The sequence below is a fragment of the Peromyscus leucopus genome, chromosome 14, assembly GCF_004664715.2.
Source record: "Peromyscus leucopus breed LL Stock chromosome 14, UCI_PerLeu_2.1, whole genome shotgun sequence".
NCBI lineage: Eukaryota > Metazoa > Chordata > Mammalia > Rodentia > Cricetidae > Peromyscus > Peromyscus leucopus.
Genome location: NC_051075.1, coordinates 52,874,472 through 52,901,839, shown reverse-complemented (window position 1 = coordinate 52,901,839; position 27,368 = coordinate 52,874,472). Strand labels below are relative to the sequence as shown.

Here is a 27,368-nt window from a genome sequence, read left to right as displayed (position 1 = left end):
TGCTTGCCCCTGCCTCCAGTGTGCTGTGTTTAAAGGTGTGCTCCACCATGCCTCGCACTGGATTTCTTGATCTCCTACTTCAACTCCTCAGTGCTGGATTAGGTGGGCACCATACCAGTTCACGCATTGCTGAAGATCAAACTCATGCTAGGCAAGCAACCCTACCAGCTGAGCTACAACCGGGACCTCATTTTACCTTTTAAATGTCTCTAGCCATTGATTACCTTAGGTTTAAATTTAAGTAGTTGTTCGTTGGTGCCATTTTCTTTGAAAAGTTATTGAGTATTTACCCTTCATTTTTTATAATAATGTTTTCCAAACTTTTGAGGTGGTTTTTACATACTATTCTGCATCATGTACATGTAATGTGTCTGTGTTTATATTTGTTGTGCGGTTTGCCTGTTATTAATACTGTTAGTGGTATTCATGATTTTATATTTTGGAGAATTACTGCACTGTTTTTCTAAATTTTGTTATTTATGTATATTATTTATATAATCATATTATCAGTTTATTTTATGACTTTGATTCTAGTATTTTTTTTTTTTTTTTTTTTTTTTTTTTTTTTGGGACAAGGTCTGGTGTATCACGAGCTGGCCTTGAACGTGGTGTTCAGCTGAGGATAACCTAGAACTTTGTTTTGAGACAGGGTCTCCCTACATCGCCCTGGCTGGCCTGGAACTCAAGAGATCTGCTTGCTCCTGCTTCCAGTGTGCTGTGTTTAAAGGTGTGCTCCACCATGCCTCGCCACCTGGAATTTCTTGAGCCTCCTACTTCAACCTCCTCAGTGCTGGGATTACAGGTGGGCACCACCATACCCAGTTCACGCATTGCTGAAGATCAAACCTCATGCTAGGCAAGCAACCCTACCAGCTGAGCTACAACCGGGACCCTCATTTTACCCTTTTAAATGTCTCTAGCCATTGATTACCTTAGGTTTAAATTTAAGTAGTTGTTCGTTGGTGCCATTTTCTTTGAAAAGTTATTGAGTATTTACCCTTCATTTTTTATAATAATGTTTCCAAACTTTTGAGGTGGTTTACATACTATTCTGCATCATGTACATGTATGTGTCTGTGTTTATATGTGTGTGTGCGGTTTGCCTGTTACTATTGAAATGCTGATATTAATCGCATTTTGTGTTCATTGTACTTTCTGGCCAGAGATCAGATAATTGTAATTTAATAATAAGCAACATCATTTTATGTAATGTGGTAATAGTCTTAGCTAGTTCTTAATAGTTGATACAGATCCCTCAGTTTTCTCAGAGTTCTAGCCCATGGTATTTTAACCCTCGTCCACTTTGGGAAGTTCAAATGCAAGCATGGCCTCTGGTGTAAATGGTAGAGCTATTTGGAAGAGAAAGCAGCTGAGACCTCCCAAGTGTGAAGCACTTTCTCACATTTTGGTAAAGAAGGCAATGCAAATGGGCAAATAGTGTGTTGAAAGGAGTAGAAAAATATTAATTAAGTGTTTTAACCTTACACTGCTTAAGGTAGGGCAGTGATTAGGAAAGCAGTATCTGACTTGTAAGGGATAGTGAGGATATAAAATTAGCCAACTATATTTAAATTAAAAAATGGAGTAATCATTTTAAATTCATAGAAAAGTTTAAGAGAAATGCAGAGAGTTCATATCTGCTTCTCATCCAGCTTTTTCTAATGTGAACTTCTTACATAACCATGGCACATCTGTTGCAGCTAAGAATTTAACACTGGTAGAATATTATCTACTAAACTACAGACTTGTGAATATCACAGCAATTTCAACTCACCTTCTTTTTCTATGCAGAATCCAACCCAGAATTCCAGAGTGCAGTTAAACTGTGTAATTCAAAACAAAACAGGGTCTCCTTATGTAGCTCTTGTTGGCCTGGAACTTGCTGTCTGTAGCTTGAAAAACGGTCAGGAGTTTGGGGTGAATGTGTAATTATTGAGCTTCTCTTTCATATCAAGTGGAGAGCGATGGCAAATGGCTGTCATCCCTGGATTTGGAAGATGGAGACAGAGGGAGTAGGAGATTTAAGGTCATCCTTAGCTACATAATGTGCATAAGGCTAACCTGGGCTACATGAAACCCTGCCCCCTCAAATAAAATAAAACCAACTAACCCCCCCAAAAAAAATCAGTAAAAAGACTGTTCTTCTTTTCAGTTGTATTAATAATTTTTTTCCTTAAAACTAAGACTGGAGGGGTCTGGAGAGAGGGCTCAGTGGACAAGAGCACTTGTTCTTACAGAGGGTCCAGGTTCTGTTCCCAGTGCCCACATGGCAGCTCATAACTGCAGTTCCAGAAAATTCGGTATCTGCTCTGGTCTCCAAGGGCACCAGGTATACAGGTGGGGCACATACACACATGCAGGCAAAACACTCACACACATAAAATAAAAATAGACACATACTTTTTTGTTGTTTGTTTTGAGACAGTGATTTACTCTGTAATCCTGGGTGTCCTGGGACTCAATGTAGACCTGTCTGGTGTTTACCTCACAGAGGTCTGCCAGCCTCCTCCTCTCTATAGTGAGTGCCACCACACCAGGCTAAAGAAACATACAAACCAACAAAAAAAGGTGGTGGGCTAGCTCTGCCGCTCAGCAGGTTGAAAGTGCTTGCCATGCAAGCCTGAAAACTTGAATTTGACCCCTGGAACCCATAGTGGAAAGAGAGAACTGACTCCTGAAAATTGTCCTCTGACCTCTACACACGTGTGGCACACACTGTGCACACACACGGATAATGGTAATATGCAAATGTTAAAGAGTGGACTTGAAAGTAATGAATGGATCGTCATAGAGGCAGAAATCTTAGCTTTTAACGTGTGTGTAACAATTGCAGTTCTGCCCTGCAGGGCTGCGTATCTGGCCTTTTGCCTGCCCTTTCATGCACAATTAATGAAATAACAACTTCCTAGGCTTATTGAGGGAGACGGCTTGTCAGATTCAGAGAATTACTTTTGAGATATTCCTGCTATAGCCAAGCCTCAGTAGTCAGGGTTACCTGAGCATAAAAGCTGCTATGGGATAGGAACGTGGCAGTCTGTCCTCATTCCGTGGATCAACATGGAAGAGTTCATTTTATAGACAGAAGACCATGACGGTTAAAGGAAGTAGTAAATTGAACTAATTTCTCTCTTTTTTTTTCTTTTATAAAAATACCCAAAACAAGTTTGTTGTTTATTTAGACATATTGTCAGCTCCAAAATTTTTGGCAATTCTTAATCTTTCTGAGCTGGACATGACTCCAGAAAATGGTCCTAACAAGCATAGTGGATGGGATGTTGAAAGAGGAAGCCAAGAGAAATTCTGACACTAAGTGTGGCGGTTTATGTCTATAATCTCAGGAAAGGCTGAAATGAGGGTAGAGAGTTAGAAGCAGCTTGTGTTACAGAGTAAGACCACATCTCAAAAAGCTCAAACCCCAACAAATAAAACCCCTAACAGATGGAAGGAGCAAGTGGGTTAAAACTCACCCAGCCTCCAGTTATAGGCAGTTGCTCTCTGTGCTACATTTTGAAATGGTTCATTTCCGGTCACCCGGAACTCAGCCACTTATCAGTACAATAACCATCAGTTGGAGAAGTTAAAATGAACGAGAGAAACCAGTTTAGGAAATGTTTGAAGCTTTAAACAAAGGGATTTATTATTATTTTAATTATATATACAGTGTATATAAATGTATATATATGGGGCTGGAAAGATGGCTCAGCGGTTAAGAGTACTGACTGCTCTTCCAGAGGTCCTAAGTTCAATTCCCAGCAATCACATGGTGGCTCACAACCATCTGTAATAGAAACTGATGCCCTCTTCTGACCTGCAAGCATATATGTAGGCAGAACACTGTATACATAATAAATAATCTTTAATATATATATATACATATATATGGGTGTCAGTATGTCTCTCTTTCCAGTGAACGCCATTGCCCACAGAAGCCAGAAGAGGGCGTCCGATCCCCTGGAACTGAAGTTAGAGGAGACAGTGAGCCACCTGGCCCAGGTGCTGGGAACCAAACTTGGGTCCTCTGCAGGAGCAGTCGTTGGCTTGACTGCTGAGCCCTCTCTTCAGCCCCACGTGTAAAGTTTTAGCACCTTGTCAGCTATCTCTAAAGTTCAAATAGGAGTTTGGGGTTTTATTGTCTTTCAGCATATGTTCTTGGGCAAATGTTTCCTGAACTCCATTCACTTCCCCATCACTGTTAGCATTTTTCACATACACACACACACACACACACACACACACACACACACACACACACACACACGAGTTTCTGAAATATGGGTTCTTCCATGTCCTGACTTCTGACACAAACACTAACTCCCTTGCCATATGGCAAAGGAGCATTTAAAGGGGAGAGGCTCTTTTACAGGAGTTCCATCTAAATCAGCACCTTGTAGTGTTGTTCTGTACTTGGGAAAACCCTGCTTGGGCAGTTCTTTCTAGCTATCAATGATTGCACTCCACTTCTCTCTTTGAAATGTCGCCCTGTTCCAACAGGTGTCATTGTCTGAGGAAGTTGCCTTAAGAGTGACGTGGCGATGAAGGTTGTCAGGCTAAGATTAAAAGGTAGTATTTTCAGCCAAGCATGATGGCATGATGTCTGTAATCCAGATAGTGTTCTCAGCCTGTGGGTCATGACACCTGATGTGGAGGGTCAAATGATCCTTTCACAGGGTTCACATATCAGAAATAACTTTATGGTTGGGGTCATCACAGGATGAAGAACTGTGTTAAAGAGTCGAAGCCTTAGGAAGGTTGAGAACCACTACTTTAATCCCATCCCTTGAGTAGAAGACAAAGGAGAATCAGGAGCTAAAGGCCAGTCTTAGCTACATGAGACCTTGTCTCAAAAAATCAAACAGACTGTCTGGGTAGAACGCTCAGTTGGTAAAGTTTTTAGGACCCGAGTCCAGACCCTCAGCACTCATGTAGAAAGTTGGATATGGCAGCAGAGGTCTATGAGTCCAGCTCCAAGGAGGCAGAGACTGGAAGGTAGGGAGGCTTGATGGCCAGCCTTCCGGCAGAATCACTGAGTTCAGGTTCAGTGAGAGAACCTGCCTGTGGGGTGGGGGAGGTAAACAGCCATGAAGGAAGATGCCTGGCATTTGACCTCCGACCTCCGTGGGCACACATACATAAACATACACACATGCATCACACAAAACAAGCAAAATTTTATTTTCAAGCCTCTCCTTAGGGGTCATGTTTGTAATCTCCAGACTTGGGAGGAGGGGCTAGAGGACTGGAATTTGGAATCCAGCCTGGGCCATACCGTGAGTTGCAGAACAGCCTGGGCTACCTTTCAAAACAAACTCAAAATAATTATTTATTTGAATAAAGTGATGAATACCAAAAAAAAAAATTCACACAGAGCCCCCATGGGCCAATAATTTTGGAAGCTACTGTTTTCTGGGCTTAGCGGGGACCGAATATGACAGGGACATGGGGCAGTTTTCTCTCTTGTTTTTCTTTAGATGTCCCACAGTACAAAGAGAGCAACTAGACAGTCAGTGCTTGTTCTCTGTGTTTTCCTACTCTATCTGAGCGGGGCTCAGAGTGGTTAGCAAACCAGTCCAGACGGAAGCGGAATATATGCGACCTGTCTTTTTGTATCCTGCTACTTGCTTCATTTTGACTCTGAAAAACTATCTTGTTTTAAAGAGAATGGTGCAAAGAGACTCTAGAGTAAAGGGACGTAGAATTGCTTTGGTCCTGATCATCTTAACCTTTCTAAGACAAAATTTTAAATTAACTCGAGAGGACTATGGCTTTCTCCAGCTTCCTACAGGCGAGAGTGACTTAGAATGATCTTCTGGAATCTTCTCTTCACACCAGGATGGCATGTGGTTGATTGTTCCAGGCCTGGTCCCAAGGTGTGTGTTCTGGGTTCTAGAACTCGTCCTCAGAAGCAGATTCAGAGCTGCAGAGATTTGGGGTTGCTCTGAAGACAGTGCAGGGACTAAACCTTGGCTCCATTTAGCTATGCCACTTCTTAGATGGAAGGGGAAGTCTGTTCAAAGACAAGTCTTTCCCCGGTTCAGAAATAGACTCTAATTTGAGTAGTACTTAGTAGTGTGGGAAGACTGAACGAAACAAAGAGATGATGAACCCCAATAATTATGAGATAAGTGGAGCGCAGGGTTTAATAAAATCTTGTTAAAATTTTTGACAAGGGATTTTTTTTCATATGAAACTTTTAGATAAACTTTAGAAGAAAACAGGAAGAAGTCTTTGTGATCTTGAGTTCGGCAAAGGCTTTAAAAATGTAAAACACAGAAAACAGCCGAAGAAATGGCTTAATGGTTAAGAGTACTTACTGTTTTTTTTCTTTTTAAAAGATTTATTCATTTTTTATATGTATGAGTATTTTATCTATGTGTACATCTGTGTATTGTGCGCATACCTAGAGCCTGTGGAGATCACAAGAGGGCATCAGGTCCCCTGGAACTGAAGTTAGAGATGGTTGTGAACCTCCATGTGGGTGCTGGGAACGGAACCTGGGTTCTCTGCAAGAACAGTAAGGAATACTTACTGTTTTTTCAGAGTTCAAGTCCCACCAGCTAGTCGGACAGTTCATGTCTGTAACTCCAGCTCCAGGGGATCCAACAGGCTCTTCTGGTTGTAGGCTGGAGCAAGAATATGAGAGCATGTGCACATGCGTGCAGGCACACACACGCATGCACACACACAATTTAAAAATAAGAAACAAACTATAAAAGAAAAAGTTGATAAATTGGATTTCATCAAAGTTGGAAATGTTTACTCTTTTAAAAAGTTCAGTTTCTGATAGGTGTGGTGGCGCACGCCTTTAATCCCAGCACTGGAGGCAGAGGCAGGCAGATCTCTTGAGTTCAAGGCCAGCCTGCTCTACAGAGGGAGTTCCAGGACATCTAGGGCTGTTACATAGAGAAATCCTGTCTCAGGGAAAAAGAAAGAAAAAAAGTTCAATTTCCAGTAAGAAAACGAAAAGGAGGGCTAGAGAGATGGCTCCATAGTTCAGAGCATTTGCTAACTTTTCCAGAGGACCTGAGTTCAGTTCCCAGCACCCATGTTGAGCAGCTCACAACAGCTCAAGTTCAGGTCCGTGGAATTGACACCCTCTGGCTTTCACAGGCACCACATACACAGCAAACACACAAATATATACACAAACTTAAAACAAAACAAAAATTAAACAAAGAGCAAACCACAGAAAATACTTGGCAAGTGTATATCTAATATCCAATAAAGGACTTACATGGAGCGTCTATGCAGAACCAAAGCTCAGTGGTAAGAAGACACAATGTTTGAACAGGCACTTACCAAAGAAACTATACAGTAGCTAATCTGTACCTGAAAAGATGCTCAGAATTCTTAGCCCTTGGAAAATGCAAATTAATGCTGGTGTAGTAGCACAGCTTTTAATCCCAGCATTTAGGAGGCAGAGGCAAGCAGATCTCCATGAGTTAAAATGGCCAGCCAGGGCTACAGAGTTAAATCCAGAGGTTGGGGGGGGGGGGAGAGAAGGCTATGAGAATGATTAAAGTTAAAGCCATGGACAGTACCAAGTGTTGGAGGTGGGGCAACTAGATCTCTCAATGTTGCTCTGGATGTAAAGTAGTCCTTGGAAAGCAGTTTGGCAGTGTAAGGTGAAAATATGCTTCCCTGTGAACTAATAGTTCCACTCCTAGGTATTTACTGCAGAGAAATAAAGACGTGTCCATACAAAAACTTATGCTTGAAGATTCATTGCAGTTTTATCCATAATAGACTAAACTGGAAATAATCCAAATGTCCATCTGGTGACTGGATAAACAACTGGACTCTGTCAGTAGAAGGGACTACTTACTACCCAGCAATCAAGAAGAATGAACTACTTACTGATGTAAGTAACAGCATGAATGAATCTAAAAAGTGGTAGACAGCTCAGCGGTTAAGAGGTTAAGGCTGCTCTTCCAGAGGAATGGAGTTCAATTCTCAGCACCCACATGGCAGCTCACAACTGTCTATAGCTCCAGTTCCAGGGGACCTGGTGCTCTCTTTTGGCCTCTGTAGGCACCAGGCACACATACAGTACACAGACCTATATACAGACAAAACACTCATAAAATAAGATTTAAAAATCTTAAAATTTGAATGAGATTCTGTGATTTCTATTCAGATTAGAATCGAGATTAGGTCTGAATTTATTCTAGATACATGATTTTGAAATAATCATCACTAGATTGAATTGCAGAGAGCTTACTGGTTATTAAATTAGGTCAAATTTAGACTAATATTCCTTTTTTAGAAGATTTATTTTCATTTGAGTGTATGTGCACATGAGTGCACAGGTCTCTGTGAAAGCCAAAAGAGGGCATCAGATCATCTGACAGGGTCTGAGCCATCTCTCCAGCCCCATAATATAGTTTGGGTTTTTTTAGTGCTAAGATTTAAAGTTATGTGTATGACTATTTTGCCTGCATGTAAGTATATGTATCAGATATGTACCTGGTACACATGAAGATCAGAAGACTGTATCAGATGCACTGGATCTGGAGTCACAGATGATTATAGCTGCCATGTGGGTTCTTGGAAGTGAACCTGGGTTTTCTGGAAGAGCAGCCAGTGCCCTTAATGCTGAGCCATCTCACCAGTCCCCACCTTAATAGTCACATTTTTAACAAGAGATAGGTTGGGTGTGGTGGTGCACACCTTTAAACCCAGCACTCTGAGGCAGAGGCAGGGGGTCATTGTGAGTTTAAGGCTTTCCTGTTTTACATAGTGAGTTCCCAAGACAGCCAGGATTAGGTAGAGAGACCCTGTCTTAAAACAAACAGAAAACAAGGAGTATAGGGTATAAGTTGTATTTGAAGTAGTTAGGTTAGAACACGAAAGCTCAAGAAAACTTATGAAACTGGTGTTCTAGATGGTTGTGAGCCACCGTGGGGTCGCTGGGAACTGAACGCAGGTCCTCTGCAAGAGCAGCCAGTGCTCACCTCAGAGCTGTCTCTCCAGCAGTATCCCCCACCTTTTTGAGGTGGCATCTCTGTAGTCAAGACTGGCCTCAGATTCTAGTCTAAGTGACCTTCCAGCTCAGCCTCCACAGTAGCTGGAACTGGAAGTGTATATCACTGTTACCTACTTTCAAGCCCCACCCGCTTGGTTAGACTGATTTTCTTGAAGTTCACTTAGTCTGTGTTTGTCTGCTTTTCATGGTGGTCTTTCTCATTTCCCAAGTCTCGGGGTGCTGCGTGTGTCTATACTCTCACATATCTGTTTCCATTTGTTTTGTGGATGTCTAGCTGTGTACCCTGTTGGGGCACAGGTTTAGCTCTTCTGTACTGGTTAACTCTCCTTCCCTTCTCTCTTCCTCCTTCATCCCCACTGTTCTCTAGACTCCCAAGGTTGGAAAACCAACATTTGTTTTAGCTTTTCACCCTTGTTTCTTTCTAAAACCTCCCAGGTCATTCACCTGTTGCTTCTAAGAACATAAAGAATGCTCTAGCCTCTCCTTCCTCTATTTCATGATAGAGACTGACTAGTTTCTAATCATCTCTCCTTTTCATCATTTCTCCTTTAATTTTTTTTTTTTTTTTTTTTTGCATGGGAATGAACCTCATGCATGTGAGATGGGTGTTCAACCACTCAACTATATCTCCAGCCACCCCACTTTTTTAAACTTTTTGAGACAGAACTTTACAAATTCAGGCTGGCCTTGAAGCCTTGAACTTTTGATCATTTTGTCTCTGCCTCCTGCTACCAGACTCAGTTTACTTCTTGGGGGCTTAGGGAAATGGAGGATCTTACTATGTAGCTCAGGGTGGCCTCAGACTTAGAACCTCCTTCCTCAGCTTCCTGATGCTGGGATTACAGGAAGCACCACCTTGGGTACTCTGATCTTGTCTCTCGGTCAGAAGTCTGTCTCTTTCATTCTTGTTTACCTCCAGAGTTATTTCTCTTAAAATCTGTTACCCTCTTTCTCCTTTAGTTAAAAAACAAAAAACACTTAAAAATGTTTTCTTGTTGCCTAAAGTATAAAACAAAATAATATTTCTTTGAAAATTCAAATTAGGGGTTGGGGATTTAGCTCAGTGGTAGAGCGCTTGCCTAGCAAGCACAGGGCCCTGGGTTCGGTCCTCAGCTCTGGAAGGGAAAAAAAAAATTCAAATTAAATACTTAATTTGTGCTCTCATTCTATCCATCTCCCAAATACTCCTCTCCCTGGCCAGAGAGTGGGGGTCCTTTTATATAATCAGAATTCCTGGTTAATATCATAGACTTTGGAATCAAATTGTCTGACTCCTTGAACTACCAAGTAGGTGGCTTTATCAGCATTATTTTAGCTCTCTGTGCCTCTGTTCCCTAATGTAATAGAGTATATAATATATATGCTTAACACGTGGTTGCTGTGAGGATTGAATGATGGAATGCAGAGGAAAGGCTCCATACAATAGTACCTGGCCCACAGTAAGTTCTCAGCAAAGGCAGACTCTTGCTTGCTGTTACCATCATCTTTGAGCGAGTCCCGAGCATTGAGTGTTTTGGATGGTTGCTATGACTGTTCCCACATGGGATCTCTCTAGAAAGCCAGTTAATCCCTTGGGTAGAGTGTAGCCATCTTCCTCACTTCCTGGAGCTGCTGTGGCCTGACATAAACTACCGTCATACTTGGCAGCCCAGCAGCCTTTAGAACAAGGCACCTGCTCTGGGATGTCCCTCTCAGTCTCTCCTTCCCTGTCATCCAAGGCTTGCTCTTCTAGAGCAGCCGGAGTTGTTCTTTTCTCCCTGTGTCTCCACAACTGAGAAAGGGTAAGTGACTAGTCCAAGACCAGTGAGTGGTCAGAGTCATGTTCTTCGCCATCATTTGAGGCTGTCCCTGTGGCCTTTCTAAATTCTTTGCTTTTATAATGCTGAAATTTGTCTTCACTCTTCATTCCAGCTTGGTGTTTTTATCTGTCTCTAGGATGTCATGCACATTACCCCTTATTTACTCATCCTTTAAAAAACGTTTTATTTTTTAATTATGTGTATATTTTTTTTGGGGTGGGGGGCGGGTGTCCTTGCAAATGCAGAGAGGCCAGAAGAGGTAGTCAGAGTTTCTGGAGGTGGAGTTCTAGCAGGCTGTGAGCTGCTTGACCGGGTCCTCTGCAAGAACAGTCTGCACTCCTGCTCACCGGGCCGCACACACTCCTTCTTAGTTCTTCGACGCCATTGCCTCTGTTAGGAAGACAGCTGCTGTCTCTGAAGGCAGGGTTACGCTCTCCTCCCGTGTCCTCCACTCCTTGTTATTCCTCTGTCACTGCACTTGGCACACTGTATTGTCACCTTCCTTCCATGTTGAATCAAGTGCGTCAAGGTTACCGGAAGCCACCTTTGTTGGTAGTTCATGGTTGCTGGCCACGGGGGAGTCATTTCCTTCACTGGTACAGCCACCGGGAACTTGTCCACACTACCTACAGTCGATAACCGCCCCCCCCCACACACACACACTCATTCTCATGCAAGCAACCTTAATTCAATTCAGTGGGTCACAGAAGTCAACAGCAACAAAAAGACATGAAATAGGAGAAGGGCTTGCTGGGAAGAAGCAAGGATTCAGCAGGAATGGGAGGGGAACGAGAGGATAGTAGCGGGTGAAAATGACCAAAATGCATTCTATACATTTATGCACTTAGCAGAGAATTTAATGAAGATAGCACGTATTAGGCCAGTGTGAGTATATAGTTAAGACACTTGCAAAAAAACCAAGAGCAGGGAGTTAGTTTTCTGTTAGAACCTTGCATAGCATGCAGGGAATTTGTTCTGTGGTATGACCTTGTGTAGCTTCCAGGGAGGTAGTTCTGTGGTAGGACCTTGTATAGTATGTCTGAGGCCTTGAGCTTGACTCCGAAAACACAAAGAGGAAAGAGGAATGAAAGGGAGAAGAAGTGGGGGAATTCTGTCTTACTTCTCTTCTGCCCTGGGACTTCAGCTTTTAGCAGGTAGTCTGGTGGATGCTCAAGAAATGTGTGTTGAAGTGTAAGTCGTGCAGAGGAACCAAGGTTGTTGGTTGAAGTGTTTCTGTAGTTTTAGAAAATAATTCTAATCAAAGGGAAAATATAGCTCTCTAGGGATGGGAAAATGGCAGCAAATCGGTGTTTAAAATGTGAGTGTGTGATGGGCGGTGGTGGGTGGTGACGTGAGTGCAGGAGATTGTGTGTGTGTGTGTGTGTGTGTGTGTGTGTGTGTATGTGTGTGTGTGTGTATGTGTGTGTGTGTGAGTGTGTGTGCTTTTCAGACATGCACAAGAGCTGTAAGGACCACGGCGGGGCAGCAGCTGGCAGCACAGCATCAGGGAGCCTCTTGGTCTCAAGTATAAAATATGTACAACTGTTTTGAACATACCAATGATTTAGCTTTAGAAAGTCATGAAACTTTTGTGTTCTCTGTTCTTATCTGTATATATAACTTGGAAATAATTTTTCCTCTCTGCTCACTTTCTCCTCCAGTAAGAGAAATATCGCAAGACATATCATTTATCCTCTCGGTTTTGGTGTGTTCTGCGTGCCCCAATGCCCAGATCTGAGAGATAAAGATCGAGGTTTAGTCTAGTCTGGCAGCACACCAGCTTTCTGTGATTTGGGGGCTTGCCCACTCCGAAGTATTACGTCATGGGACAGAGGAGGGTGAGCTCATCGTGTTCTGATTGACTGGGCTGTTCCTGGAAGGCTGCAGTCAGTTGGAGGCACCTCATTACTAGAGTGCTGGGGACCAGTTGGAGGGAGTTCACAGGAGACCCACAGGAATGCATAAAAGACTGAAGAGGCTGACTGATGAGGAAAGACTAGAAATGAAAACCGTATAACTTGGCTGAGCCAAGACAGCAGAAGTATACAACTGTATAAATATCTCAAGAATATAAACTTGTTTGGGTGGGGAGAAAAAATCCAAGAGTAAAATTGAGGCGGCATAATTACAAGCCACCAGTTCAAAGCATAGGGTAGGATACTTTATTTCTGGGAATCTTCTTAGACCACTCTGCCCTTTGGAACTTGTGCCAGCTGATTTTTTTTTTTAATGTTGGAGAATATGTCTGAGAAATACATTTTTTTTTTCACATTCTGCCTTGTTTTGTGGAAACCAGTTAGTGATAATAGAACTCTTGCGTGCTGCCACTATCTCTAAATTACCTGAAGTGGACCTTCACATGTGTGTTTTCTTGGCTTCTTAGAATAGTGTTTTGAGGGCTGGAAGGATAGCTCCATGGTTAGGAGCACTTGCTGCTTTTGAAGAGGACCTGGGTTTGGTTCCCAGCACCTAGCTGATGGTGCACAACCATTCATAATTCCAGTTCCAAGGGATCTAGTATCCTCTTCTGACCTTCACCAAGCACACATGGGGTGCATATACATACATGCAGATACACTCTAACACATAAATAAATCTTTAAAAAAATGTTCCAGTGGCATTTTGAAAACAGACTGAGTCATTAGTATGTATCAAAATAATTTTAGGAACAGTAATGTGTTTGACCCTTCAGGTGCATGTATAACAAATCCTCTTGCTAGGCCCTTTGGAAATGATTGACTAAAATTCTCAGTTGTCCTATGAATATAGACATGGGACTTTTAAATAAGAGTTAAAATAAGAGCCAGGAATAGTTGGGAAGTGGAGACAGGAGGATGATGAGTTTCAGTACTACATACTGAGAGCCTGATTACCAACCCTCAAGGGGGAGAAAGAATAGAAATGGGAATGCTTTGCACAATTCTGTAAGTTTTCTAGCTCTTTTCCTAGAAGGGGGCGGTAGTAGGATGGGAAGAAAAAAAATTTATGCTTTCTTTGATTTGTTATAGGGATATATTCGTGTTTACAAAAGGCAGCTACATAACTTTAAGATAAGACCTTTGGGATGGTTGTAGTAGCACAAGGTTGTAAGCACAGCTTTTGGGAGCTGGGACCAGAGGATTGTGAGTTCAAGGCCAGCTATGTAGAGAGATCCTGTCTGAAAGCCACGTATCTGACTTAGCCCCCAAAGGTCAGATAATATATACATACATCTCTTCTGCAGCTTCTTGGCTCGGCCTTGCTGTGCAAAAACTGAGTATGTGTAGGCTGGGTATGTGAATGAATGACTTGGCCATCTTTGTTCTGTTTGTACTTAAAATGACAAAGGTCTACAAATTAAAATTTTACTGCCTCCTGCTTTAGTCTCTTGCACTTGAAAGCACAGTCTCTAAGGTTGAGTCTTGAAGCTCAGTAGAGGTGCTGAAGCATTGGGATAGGCATGCTCATAGTAGGAACAGGTTAGATAAGAGCCAGGAGGGCTTACTTGATTTAATAGCCAAGTAGCTGATCACAAAATTGAAGAGCCACTAAAATAATGAATAGAAATAAAACTTCATTATGATTTATTGTAACTTTTTTATACCATTTCATTATTTGAAAAAAAGGTAACTTAAACCCAGCAAGGTGGTGTTTGCTTGTAACCCCAGCACTGGGAGGCAGGGACAGGAGGGAGAGTTCAGTCATTGTTGACTATATAGTGAGTTTGAGGCCACACTGGGCTACAGGAGACCCTGTCTCCAAAAGAAGAAACAGTAAAAACAGAAACCGAAAAAGATAATTTGCCTATTCTCTATCCCCCTGTTAAAGAAAATAGGTCCCCCAAATTAAATGTTCTCCAGAAATAGAAACTTTTACGTGGCTTTGTTTTGTTAAAAATCTGGAAAACTGGGGCTGGAGAGCTGTCTCCGTGGTGAAGAGTGTGTTGTACTGCTTTTCCAGAGGATCTGAGTTCAGTCTCCAGTACCTATGTTGGGCAGAGCTTGGGAGGTAAAGGCAAGAAAACCAGATCAAGGCCATCCTTGGCCACACAGTGAGTTTAGGGTTACTCTGCACTACACGAGATAGTATCTCAGCTCTCAGCGGTTCTCAACCTGTATGTGTGTATCTGTGGACACCAGAAGAGGGTGTCAGATCCCCTGGATCTGGAGTTACCAGTGGTTGTGAGCTGCCCAGTGTGAGTGCTGGGAACCGAAGTTAGGTCCTTTGCAAGATCAGCAATCATTCTTAATCACTGAGGAATCTCTCCATCCACCATTTGTAAATCATTGTATCATTATATAATGCTGTTTCTGAGACTGGGCTTGTAATGTATGAGCAGTGTTGTGCTTGCTTTTTCATTTAATACTTTATTTGTGAGCATTTCCCAATCTGGTGTTTTGTTCTCAAAAGTTTCATTTTTAAATTATCGTATAACATTCTATCATGAGGATATTTAATAGTTTACATAACTATTCCCTTGTTTGTAGATCCTTTAAACTGGTTCCAATTGCTGGTTGACCCATGTTTTGGCTCATGTACTTGGCAAGCCCATCACCATGTGTTAAAATACATGCATAGACTTACTCAGTTTTAATTATAGAAGTCTGCCAACTTATTTGATCTGCTGGCCTCCAGTCCTTCTGTTCTGGTTTGTTTAGCACTTTGTATTTTCTCCCTTGGTTTCCCTCAGTGGAAAGATAGGAAAACAGTCACTAAAAATGTGGCCTGTAAGGCCAGACTGTCTGCTACTTTTTGTGAGTAACTGAGAACATACCTTGCCCTTTATGTCCTGGACTATAAAGTCAGGATGAAGAGTCCTGTGTCTGTGTTTAAAGAGGGCTGTATCTGTGTTGTGAGTTAGGAAGTGCTGATAGTGTTTGTGCCATTGGTGAGCTTATCTCTTGCCATTTACTGATGAGTAGCCTGTTTTCATCTGCTTTATAGTAGCTCTTCATGTATGTATACCCCCGTGTATGTAAGGCCCCTTCTGCTACATCTGGTCCCTGAATGTCTTTGAGAGTTGTGAACTGACTTTACTTGGTAATTTATTATGAAAGTTGACAGATTTCTCCCTTCCTTTACTTACAGGAACAGATTTTACAGCTCCTCACTCCCTTTTTTGGTCTTGAACTCATGATCCTCCTGCCTTAGTCTCCCAAATGCTGGGGTTACAGGCATGTACTACCACACCTAGCCAGATTTTTACAATTTAGTGATAATGTCATTTTTTAAAAATGTACATTGGGGTTTTGCTTGCATGTATGTCTGTGTGAGGAGGTCACATCCCCTGGAACTGGAGTTACAGACAGTGGTGAGCTGCCATGTGGGTGCTGGGAATTGAACCGGAGTCCTTTGGAAGAACGGCCAGAGTGGCCAGTACTCTTAACTGTTGAGCCATCTCTCCGGCCCCCATAATATCATCTTTCACCATGTCTTGGAACTGTGGGCGTGGGTGCAGAGGAGGTAGCCTGTGGGGCCGGTAGATGTGGTTCTAAAGCTCTGCTTCTTGCCAGCTGAGGAGTGAGTCGTTTCTGTGCCTCTGCTCTGCTTCCATCTGGGTTCTCTCCACGTGCTTCCCACGCTGTGTTCCAGCCCCGTTGAGCGGCAGCTAGGCCTGAGGCTGGGAGGAGCCGCTTTAAGTCTGTACCCTACCTTACCTCGCTGAAAGACCGCGTCTAAAGTGCTGGAGCTTGCAGGGAGTGACATGCTTGCAGGCAGCGAGGGTGCCCTTGTGGGGTTGGAGTAGCTTCAGTACTATGGAGTTTCTGTTGGAAAGCTTGGTCAGGATTTACCAACACTCAGTTACTTTGGGTGAACTTGCTGCATGTTGTAGCTCCTCTGTTGCTGGGTTGTTGGGGGGTGGGGGTGCGCGGATTATGAAATCTGTTTCAGAAACAAAAACTTACTGCACTTGCTCTTTTTTCTTTATAGGAGGACCCTGGTATACCAGACTGGATGCATCTTCTGTGCTTGGTTTCGTCTTGCACTAGAGAAGTCCAGGGATGATATATTCTTGGATTGTATTTCTGCACCTCAGAATCAACTGCTTCAATGTAGAAACCCTGACTCTTTGCTTTTTGGGACACACATAACCTCAATGAACATCTGCTGGACAGGTCCTTTCTGGTGACTTTTTGCTTTTTTTTTTTTTTTTCTTGTGCAATTTAGAAGACAAGTGTAAGGAGCCAAAAGTTAACTGCTTTGGTGAATGACTTGGTTCTTAGAACATGGGCCCTCGTTTCAAGGTGAGTATTACTAAGTGCACTGTGTCAAAACACAGGCAAGCACCTTTCTACAGTGTCCTTTGATTGGAGAACAGTCAGTTCACATTGTACAGTTGTTTTGTTGGCAACCATTTGCCAAGCAGACCCGCTTTCCTTGATAGCTGGCCAAAACAAACACAGGTTCCCTTCTTCAGTCTTAATTACTAATGTTTACTCTTAGATCACACATTGTACATGAAGTAAACTCTGTCTCTCAATAGATACGCACGCACGCACGCACAGTGCATAGTCAGATGACAGGTTGCAGTTAGTTGTCTTCCTCTTTATGAAGTTCAGATGAGAGAACTGCACCCTTTCCTCAGTCTCTCCTGCTGTGCCTTATAAACTCCTGTGTTTCCTAATAGACTCACTTCCACACATGTGGTCCTACAGTCCAGGGAATTCAATAAATTTATAGGGGGGCACTCTTTCTGCTTTGAGGAATAAGTTACGTCTCGGACTATGCTTGTGGGTGGTGCTAGACACGTGGTTGTTTACGTGCCCACCAAGCCACAGTCATCCTCCATCCTCAAAACGGGGTTACTGCTGCTTGTAACACTGGGGAGTTTCTTAGGCAGGCCACAGACTGAACAACCACTTTTATACAACATGGACTAATAGGCAGGACACGCCCTGATCTCAACACTGAGGCAATAGATTGTTCTGAGACTTTGGGATGTCAAACATGGGTCAGTGAGCAGACCCTCAGCCTCTTCAGCAAAAGATGCAGGGGAAGCATGGGTGGCAGTGAGGTTTGACTGGCAGAGCAGGTTGTAATATAAAGAAACAAATTCTTCCTTTTTGAAAAATGACCTTTTTTACAACTGATCTTCAGTGATGGGGCTGAAATGTATTGGATGTTGTAAACTTTAGACTATGTCTGTCTGTCAGCATTTCCTGAAGATAGGTATTTTCAGCATCTCCTCCCTTTCCTGGGAGCGCAAGTGCTCTAGAATTAAGGAACTTGCCAGGACCCTGTAGTCAGTGAGTGATGTTTCTCTGCTAGAGTTGGCACTGCGTTCCACTTCGTGTTGCCGAACATTGGTTTTACTTCAAAAGATAACAAAAAGCTGGAGGAGCTTGTAGTCCTAATTTTAGCTTTGCTGTGAGATTCCTTACTATTAGATTGGGTGACTTCTCTCTCTCTCTCTCTTTCAATTGCTAATTTGTGTTCTAAATCTTTTTTCTCAGATACTTGGCTCTTCCTGTGACTTTGTTCTTTTTCATGATTCAGCATTACAGGTTCAAAGCTGGGGACTTCAGTTAGACGTGGGCCTGTAACTCAAACCATTGTGGGAGAGAGAATCTCAGCAACTTTACTTTTCTTCCTTTCTTTTTCTTTTTTCTTCCCTTTTGGTTTTTTGAGACAGGGTTTCTCTGTGTAGCCTTGGCTGTCCTGGAACTCACTTGGTAGACCAGGCTGGCCTCGAACTCACAGAGATCCGCCTGCCTTTCCCTCCCTAGTGCTGGGATTAATGGCGTGCACCACCACTGTCTGGCTGCAAATGTACTTTTCTAAGCCCAGTTTTTTCTGTTGTTTGTTTGCTTTACCTGTGAAATGAGAATAATAGTGTTTATCTTGTGATCACAGTTAAGGTACTTAGGATAAGATATGAAAAGCCCATTGGGCAATGGCTAGCCTGAATACTTAGTACTAGAGAAACCCTCATTCCCTGGGACAAGTACAACCTTTCAATATTGTGACACAATCTGGTCATTTACAAAGGTCATACTCTAGAACTGTGCAGTTGAGTTACCAATAAGGAAAAAAAATCTCATTATGCTTAAGTAGATTAAAGGTTTTGTGTTGGGCCAAATTGAGAGCTATCCTGGGCTACGTGTGGCCCACAAGCTGCAGGTTGTACATACCTGTGAGTTACTAGTTTATGAGTACTCCTGCTGCTCCCTGAGCTTAGAGTGTCGTGGTTTGTGAGACCGTATAAGGGCAAGGATCCTGGAAGAGAGGAGTGTCGGCTAAGGCGGGGAAATAAACTGGTGGAGCAGTATGCTTACCATGTTTCTCTATGCTTGGATTAGAGTGGAAAGGGTCCAGTGTAGTTTGCAGAGAGTGGGAGCAGCAGAAGGTGGAGACAGACTGCTGGAGATACAGACTGTTGTAGAAAGTAGCATGTTGGAGAGAGAACCCACGGCCCTCCTTGTGAACATTTGATATACTTACTGAGCTAATTAAATTAGTCATTTGGGATCTAAAAGATCTTAAATAAATATATCGGTTCAAGTGAATATATTGGTAATGAAATAGATGTTTTAAAACTGTATTGGGGCCGAGTGTGGTCTCACAATTTTAATCCCAGTACTCAGGAGGCAGAGGCAGTCGGATCTTTGTGAGCTTGAGGTCAGCCTGGTTGATAAAGTTCAGCTAGGGCTATGTAGAAAGACCCTGTCTAAAAACAAAGAACAAAAACAAACACACACCTCCAACAAGATAAAAAAACAACAACAACAAAAACAAAAACAGTATTAGGGTTAGAAGTGTAGCTTAGTGGTAGACCTCTGCTTAATGCTTGAGGCCTGGTTTCCATCGCAGAACTACAGCTAACAGAACTAAACTGTATCTAAAGGGAGGTCCATCTGTGAAACTCTTGAACCATAGGCATCTGAACAAAGGGAAGAACAGACATTTGATGATACCATCTAACCAATACTTTAGTCATATTTATTGTGGTTTCTACCTACTGTTACACTGGGTGAGGATTTAAATATTTTTTTGGTATGTGTTATTGTTATGTATGTGTATGCTGATACAAATCCATCACATGTGTATACTTGTGAAGAAGGCCCACGGTTGATAAGTGTCTTTCCTTGATCACTTTTCACCTCTATTTTTTTCAGTCAGACTCTCTCACTGAACCTGAAGCTTGTTATCAATTTGGCTAGGATGACTAGCCAGTGAGCTTTGGAGATCCGCTTGTCTCTGCCCTGAGCAGGGCTGGGATTTCAGGCTTTTTTACATGGGTTCTGGGGACTCAAACTCAGATACCAACTAAGCCAACTTTGGCTCCCATAGGAGAAGTTTTAAGATTAGTTTTTGTCAGCTGGGTGGTGGTGGCGCACACCTTCAATCCCAGCACTCGGGAAGGTGGATCTTTGTGAGTTTGAGGCTAGCCTGATCTACAAAGTGAGCTCCAGGACAGCCTGCACTACACAGAGAAACCCTGTCTCGAAAAACCAAAACAATAGAAACCCTGTCTCGAAAAACCAAAACAAAACAAAAGAATAAAAAGGTTAGTTTTTGTCTCATATTAGGTCCTTTTTTGAAATGAAAAATAAAACAGGAATAAAAGAATGTAAATGCCATAAAACAAATTTTAAAAAGTTAAGTACAAATTCAGAAGTAGTCCATGGACGAAAACTGAAAATGGGAGAATGTATAGACAGTGGACATGACTTTAAAAAAAGTTATTGGCATAAATTAATTAAATATGTGTATATAGCCAGGCGGTGGTGGCTCACGCCTTTAATCCCAGCACTCAGGAGGCAGAGCCAGGCGGATCTCTGTGAGTTCGAGGCCAGCCTGGTTTACAGAGCGAGTTCCAGGACAGGCTCCAAAACTACACAGAGAAACCCTGTCTCAAAAAACCAAAAAGCCGGGCGGTGGTGGCGCACGCCTTTAATCCCAGCACTCGGGAGGCAGAGGCAGGCGGATCTCTGTGAGTTCGAGGCCAGCCTGGCTACGAGTGAGTTCCAGGAAAGGCGCAAAGCTACACAGAGAAACCCTGTCTCGAAAAACAAAAAACAAAAAACAAAAAACAAAAAAAAAACAAAAAAAAAAAAAAAAAAAAACCAAAAAAATAAAATAAAATATATATATTATATTTATATTTTAATATAGTCAAAATGTATATATTACATGTGTGTGTAATACATTTTGACTATATTTACAGGACATAGGCACTTTATCAGTGGCTGTGTCACTTAAGACTACCTATCAATTCTCAGGAAGGGGCAGGGCCTCATGAGTTCATCCCTTCTCCATGATAGGATATTAACAGGCTCTATCTTGTGCAGGTCTTATACAGGTAATCACAGCTCCTGTGAGTTCATGTCATGTCTAGAAGACAGCATCCCACCACTTCACTCCATCCTTGGCTCTTAAATTCTTTGGCCTTCTCTTCTCCAGTGCTCCTTGAGCCTTGAATAGGGTGATGCCAATGTCCCATTTATTGTTGAACATTCACGTCATTCTTCTTATCAATTTGACCAGCTGTGAGTCTACAGTTACCCCTGCCCACAGCAAATAGAAGGCTCTCATAACCACAGGTGACAACAGCAGCAGCCTGTGAATATAACCAGTTCTTTAGAAGGCCATTTAACAGACACAGTGTGTCCATGTAGCTCAACAATGCAGTAGCTTCTCTGCCGGGGTCTGTGACCTCAGTCGTGGGTTTTTGACCAGGTTTGCTGTACCAGGAGATGGCTTTGAAAAGGCATGGAGACAGGACATTTCAGGGTGTGGATGTGCGCGTATAAAGGATCTGACTGGGCAACGTAGAATGGATAATGAGGGGAAATGATGAGTGAGTGTATGAGATATGGTTAAGGAGAGCAGTGTAGGGTGTAACAGGACAGTCGGAGGAATGATGAATGAGTGTATGAGATATGGTTGAGGAGAGCAGTGTAGGATGTATCAGGACAGTCGGGGCAGAGAGAACCCCTGAGAGCCAGGGAGGCTGGGTAACAACGTTAAGGAGGAAGGAGAAAGGGAGACGATGTAGAGGATTACACATTCAGAATGTGACCTTGGGGAAATCTTGGAGAAGGGTGAGTATTTTAGGGAAGGTTTTGAGCTGTGATGCTAGATCAGGGGTGGTTTATAAAGGTCAGACCAATGGGTGAGGAAATGACAGAGCTAGTTCCTGACTCATGTGTTCTGAGAGGAGGAGAGTCATTGGGAAAAAGTAGTCATTGGTACTGGGGTGTAAGCTGCAAAGAGGATTGTAGTAGAGATGAAGAAATGACTTGCTGAAAAAGGTCTAAGTGATGTAAAAGACAGTACTAATAATTTGGTTGAGACATAAATGAATAGGGGGAGATAATGACCAAGGGTTTAAAAGGTAAAGACTGTGAAAACTCACTGTGTTCCAGGCATAGTTCTAGCCTAACACTAAATTCTCACATCATGCAAATGTACATGTGAGTATTCTCCCCATTTGACAGAGAACTGGCACAAAGAGGAGATGGCTTGGCCAGGGTCACAGTTTGAACTTGTGAGTCTTAACTCAAGGATCAAGGCACCTGCTGTGTTCCTCTGTATCTTACTATTTGTTAGGCTCTCTGGTTGTCAACCTGTCATCGCCGTGGAGAGTTATACCAGAGTCACTCGCTAAAGGAGGTGACACAGCAAACACTAAGTCTTAACTGGTTACAACAGCACAAAAATTGTGACGCTCACAAGGTGGTGCAGGTAGTTAGAGCTCTGCCCCTGCCTGTTTGCCAGCTGCCTCACGGAGGGAGGGTTGTACTCGTTGGAGGAGGGTGAGAGTTGCCTGCTCCGTGTCCAAGCTGTAAGTCTCCTCCAAGGATCAAGAGGCTTGAGATGACAATGTCACCAGCCACATGCACTTCACTTTTGTCAGATGCCATAACTTCCTCCAGGCCTGGAAGTTTGACATCCAGCTTCACATTGGGTGGCCACCCGTTTTAGAAGTACCTCAGACAGCTAAACTCCCGGTTTGATGCCATGGAACCATCTAGTATATCCTGGAAGGTGCAGAGAGAGGCTTGTAAGCCATGTGGTGACAGCTTTTCTACATAGAGTCCCCAGAGAGGAGCGAGTGTTTGGAAGGAGGCGCAGTAATTGTAGTCTCAGGCTTTGGGCCCCAGGTCGTCTATAGAGACATCTAGAGCGTCTTGGGAAATACCCGAGACTGCCCGTGCTGACAGTTCCGCTGTTCCTTTGTGGCTTTCTTTTCTAGCAGCACTTTAGATTCTACAGGAATTCCTGGGAAAGTCGAGATGGTCATTCCTTAAGTTACTCTCTCTGGAGGTTTCACTTAATGTATTATTGACACAGGACCTGGGAGGGGGTATTTTCTGTCTCCATTATCTGTGTCTGTACACGTTCAGTGTGTCCATACGTATGTGTGCATGTGCCCTTGCACATACATGCGTTCAGGGGAGGCCAGAAGTTGACATTGGGTGTCTTTCTCAGTTGTTCTTCATGTCACTTTCTGAGACAGCAGTTCTCACTGATCCTTGGAGTTGATTTTGCTCTGTTGGCTGGCCCACAAGCTCAAGGAGTCCTGTCATGGCTGCTTCTCGCACACCTGTTTAACAGGGGTTCTGGGGCATCAGACTTCAGGTCCTCATGCTCCTTAGCACCTTTGGTTTGGGTCTTGAGACGGGGTCTTGAACTGTTGGCGGTCCTCCTGTCTCAGCCTCCCAAGTACTTGAGTCTCCTCTCTCACTCTTAAAAACTTGAAGCACAATCAGATGGAAAAGCACACAGGCGTTTGCTTTCCTGTCCCCTTTTCAAAGCTGTTTTGTGCCCGCCAAGATCTGAGTCCAGAAATATTTCGGTAAGTCCTGTCTCTAAGTAGTAAGTGCTGGGTGCTGCTGTAGATATGGGGGCGGTGGGGGGACGACAAGTTGAATGGCAGTGGAAATGTCCCCTCTGACTCGGGCCTTAGTGGACACCACTTAGGATGAAGGTACCATCCCTTCTCCCTTGTTCCTCTCCCCAGCCTTCTGTTGAAGTCATCTTCCTGAGGGCCCGTTAGTTTGTGTGGTTTGGTAATGTCGGGAATGACTTCTCTGTACCCACTGCTTATTCTTGGGATGACCCAGAGTTCATTTTAGTTACATAATGCCAACACGGTGACCATGTTTACTTGTAAAAAAAAAAAAAAAATCTTCAGTTTATCTAGCTGTTTCTACTTAGCTGAATTACTTTTGGAGGGCAAATAGCATTCAGGGGAAGCATTCCATTATCTTCTTTCCTTGCGTTAACTAGTACCGCTTTGCATGGAAGAAGGAAACTGTCTTGGGAACCCAGAGTCTGAAGATGAAAGCTGTCTAATTTCATTTTGTCACTAACCTAAAGCAGGAGGCTGCTTGTGGTGTTCCGAGAGTGGTCAGTAGATTCTAACCTTTGTAGGGAGTGCTGTGACCTCACTATATTTGTGTGACCCATGGCATCGCCCCTGTCAAGCTTGGCAGAGAGGACGGGGGTGTCAAGGCACTAGACTAGAGCAGGCTGGCTTAAGCCTTACGCTCTCCTTCCCTCCCACCCTAGGTGGCTTTAAGAGAGTTGGGGACACTGACCACATTCTCTTTTGCAGTTGCAGCTGTGATCCTGGGCTGTCCGTTGGCGTTGAAGAGACCTGATGTTTTACGTTATTGGTATGTGAGAGAAAGTTCTTGTTCTTGTCTTTTGGCTATAGTTGTCTAGTTCCCATTTGCCTCCTTATCTCTCTTCCTTCTTGAAAATGGAGCTAGAAATATTTTCACTTGTGCCAGAAGGTACCTTCACACAGTTGGCAGAGAAGTTCATTCATTTGGGAAAAATTTATTGAGTAGTTACAGTCTGTGCCAGACAGTGTTTACTGTAAAGTCCAAATCAAGACAAAAATCTGCCTTTAAGGAGTTCACACTATGAAGGGGGGGTGGACAAGGAGGAAGAAGTTTGAGGAAGCCCAAGAGAAGGAACCCCTAACTGCTGGGGCTCATGGACAAAGGACAAGGAGAAGAAAAGGCTTCCCAATGGAGAGTGCCAAAGAGCACGTGGATTTGACTGCTTCTGTTGGGGGCAGCACAGGCGGGAAGGTGGGGGGACGTTGTGTGGGTGTCAGGGAGTAGAACGGGCTCAGCAGACTTTTTGTAAAAGGCAGGAGAGCAAATATGTTCCCGTTCTGAAAAACATTTAGTATTCTTCCAATTCTCAGCCCTGCCTGGGTGGTGCACAAGCTGCCACAGTTTGTTTAGGACAGGGTGAGGCAATGTCCCAGCATAACTTTATTTACGGGAAACTGGCAGTGTGTGGGATTTGCCCTGAGTACTGTAGTTACCTACTACTGGTCTAGAAGTTTCTCTCTTTACCCGGTCTAGTGTTTGTTTTTACAATGTTGCAGACTCATCTAGACTGCCTGTCAGCTTTGGAGGCTGACCACATGTGCTATGGAAGCTATCGTGTGTAACTGGCAGGTGGTGTGTTTCTCTTTTACACAGGTGGAATCACAGTGTCTGTGGTTGCATTCTTCTTCACAATTAAGTTCCTCCTTGAGCTTGCCGCACGTGTAGTCAGCTTTCTTCAGAATGAAGACCGTGAGCGCCGCGGGGACCGGACCATTTATGACTACGTGCGGGGAAATTACCTGGATCCCCGGTCCTGCAAAGTGTCTTGGGATTGGAAGGACCCCTATGAGGTGGGCCACAGCATGGCCTTCCGAGTGCATGTAAGGGAATGTTTCTGTCTCCGTACCCATAGTGGTTTCTGAGTCACTTGCTTTCCAGGGCACAGTGCTGTCTTGGTGGTGCAGGCTGATGCTAACATTTTCCCTTGTTTTTCAGTCCCTCCCAGGAACTTGGGGATTGTTAATATCTGAAGAGCCTTGACTTTTCCTATTCTTTTGGTTTACTGGGTACACAGCTATGATGAAGTATAAAGCCTAATAAGAAAAGCAGTATTGAGGCTGGTTGGATTTGCACTACTATGATGCCAGCACGTGGGAGCAAGAGGATCAGGAGTTCAATGTCATCCTTGTCTACATAAGGAGTTCAAAGCCATCCTAAGCTGTATGGGACTCTGGCTCAAAAATTAAAAGCCCAAAACAAACGTCTTTAATCCCAGCACTGAGGAAGCAGAGGTGGGCAGATCTCTGAGTTCTGGGCCAGCCTGGTCTACATAATTCTAGAGCTGTATTGTGTAACCTTGTCTCAAATGGGAGGGAGAAGAAACACAAGAGAAGAAGGAAGTGTGGAAGGAGGTGTTGTAGATCAGGAATTAGTAGATCTAGCCTGAAAGCCCAAGCAAGCCCGTTTCTGTAAACGCTGCCGCCTCCTCCTCCTCCTCCTCCTCCTCTCTTCTTCCTCCTTCTTTCCTTTTTTCTTTCCTCCTCCTCCTTCTCCTCCTCCTCCTCCTCCTCCTCCTCCTCCTCCTCGTCCTCCTCCTTTGTTGTTGTTTTAGAGACAGAGTCTCACTCTGTAGCTCTGGCTGTCCTGGAACTCACTATGTAGACCAGGCTGGCTTTGAACACGCAGAGATGCACCTGCTTCTGTCTCCCAGATTCTGGGATTAAAGGCATGCGCCACTCTGACCGCCTGGCATTGTAAATGCCTTTTCATTAGAACACAGCCATGCTCATTTGTCCTTCAGCTGCCTTTCATTTGCATAATTAGGATGGTTGTATATGGTCCACAGAGCCATAAACATTTACTCTCTGGCACTTTAAAGAAACTTTACAACCCATACAGCGCCTTCTCCACTAGGTCGGTCGGATTCAGTTTGCCGAGTGAGTCTGAATCCCTCAACCTTTGCCGGTGCCTCCTTCCTCGGGGCCAGTGCTAGATGCTGTGCTGTTGGCTGACTGCCTCACACTTGGTTTAGTGTTGGCCGTAGAGTCGTGCTGGGAACCCCGAGGAGACAGCAGTTCCCGTTCAGAAAGCTCGGGTTGAAGTGGGCGTGTTCTTGACTCCGTGGTGTATGCTGCTGCCCTGTCCTCCAAACAGGCCAAGAACTTGTCCATGATTTCATGGTTTTCCTTGTGTGTATGAGAGCCTCTCACTGTGTTCCTCAGAGCAGACCTGAAAGGAGCAGGCAGGCACTGGGGTTTACCAGTGCGACTGACCTGGGCCAGCTGCCTCCCCTGCCCGCACTCTGATCATGTGGGAAGTGGTCCTTTGCCTCAGTTTCACTAACGGGCGCCCACCCTCTCCTCCTGTGCAGTTGTTCTATAAGAACGGACAGCCTTTCCCCGCACATCGGCCTGTGGGACTGCGAGTTCACATCTCTCACGTCGAACTAGCAGTGGAAATTCCGGTGACCCAGGAAGTCCTCCAGGAGCCAAATTCCAACGTGGTAAAGGTGGCCTTCACTGTGCGCAAGGCTGGGCGTTATGAGATCACTGTGAAGCTCGGTGGATTAAATGTGGCCTATAGTCCCTACTACAAAATTTTTCAGCCTGGTGGGTTCTTGGTTCATTCTTGGTTTCTCCCTTTACTCCCCAGTCCCTTCTTTGTGCTTTTTTGTCCTTTCGGGTGGGGTGGGGTGGGGTGGGGGGGGGGGGGGTGGGGTGGGGTGGGATCCAGGGCCCATGCCAAGCATGGGCTCTGCCACTGAACAGGACTCCCAGTTCCTTTAAAAAATAACACTTAATGTTGAGATTA

At 43.8% G+C, this 27,368-nt stretch overlaps 1 protein-coding gene across 4 annotated transcripts in view; it reads left to right on the top strand.

The window, feature by feature from the left end:
- Nucleotides 1-27,368, top strand: part of Arel1 (apoptosis resistant E3 ubiquitin protein ligase 1) — a 52,612-nt gene that overhangs the window by 3,894 nt on the left and 21,350 nt on the right. Inside the window, exons 2-8 of one of the 4 annotated variants that reach the window (XM_028876670.2) lie at nt 4,492-4,560; nt 5,773-5,867; nt 7,744-7,858; nt 16,693-17,006; nt 24,326-24,386; nt 25,212-25,438; nt 26,929-27,166. In XM_028876670.2, coding sequence (XP_028732503.1) covers nt 24,371-24,386; nt 25,212-25,438; nt 26,929-27,166 — 481 coding nt within the window. In that variant the 5' untranslated portion in view covers nt 4,492-4,560; nt 5,773-5,867; nt 7,744-7,858; nt 16,693-17,006; nt 24,326-24,370. Of the gene's footprint in view, nt 1-4,491; nt 4,561-5,772; nt 5,868-7,743; nt 7,859-16,692; nt 17,007-24,325; nt 24,387-25,211; nt 25,439-25,632; nt 25,850-26,928; nt 27,167-27,368 lie in introns of those variants that run through there. The other 3 variants (XM_028876680.2, XM_028876662.2, XM_037210718.1) reach the window with 3 other exon arrangements.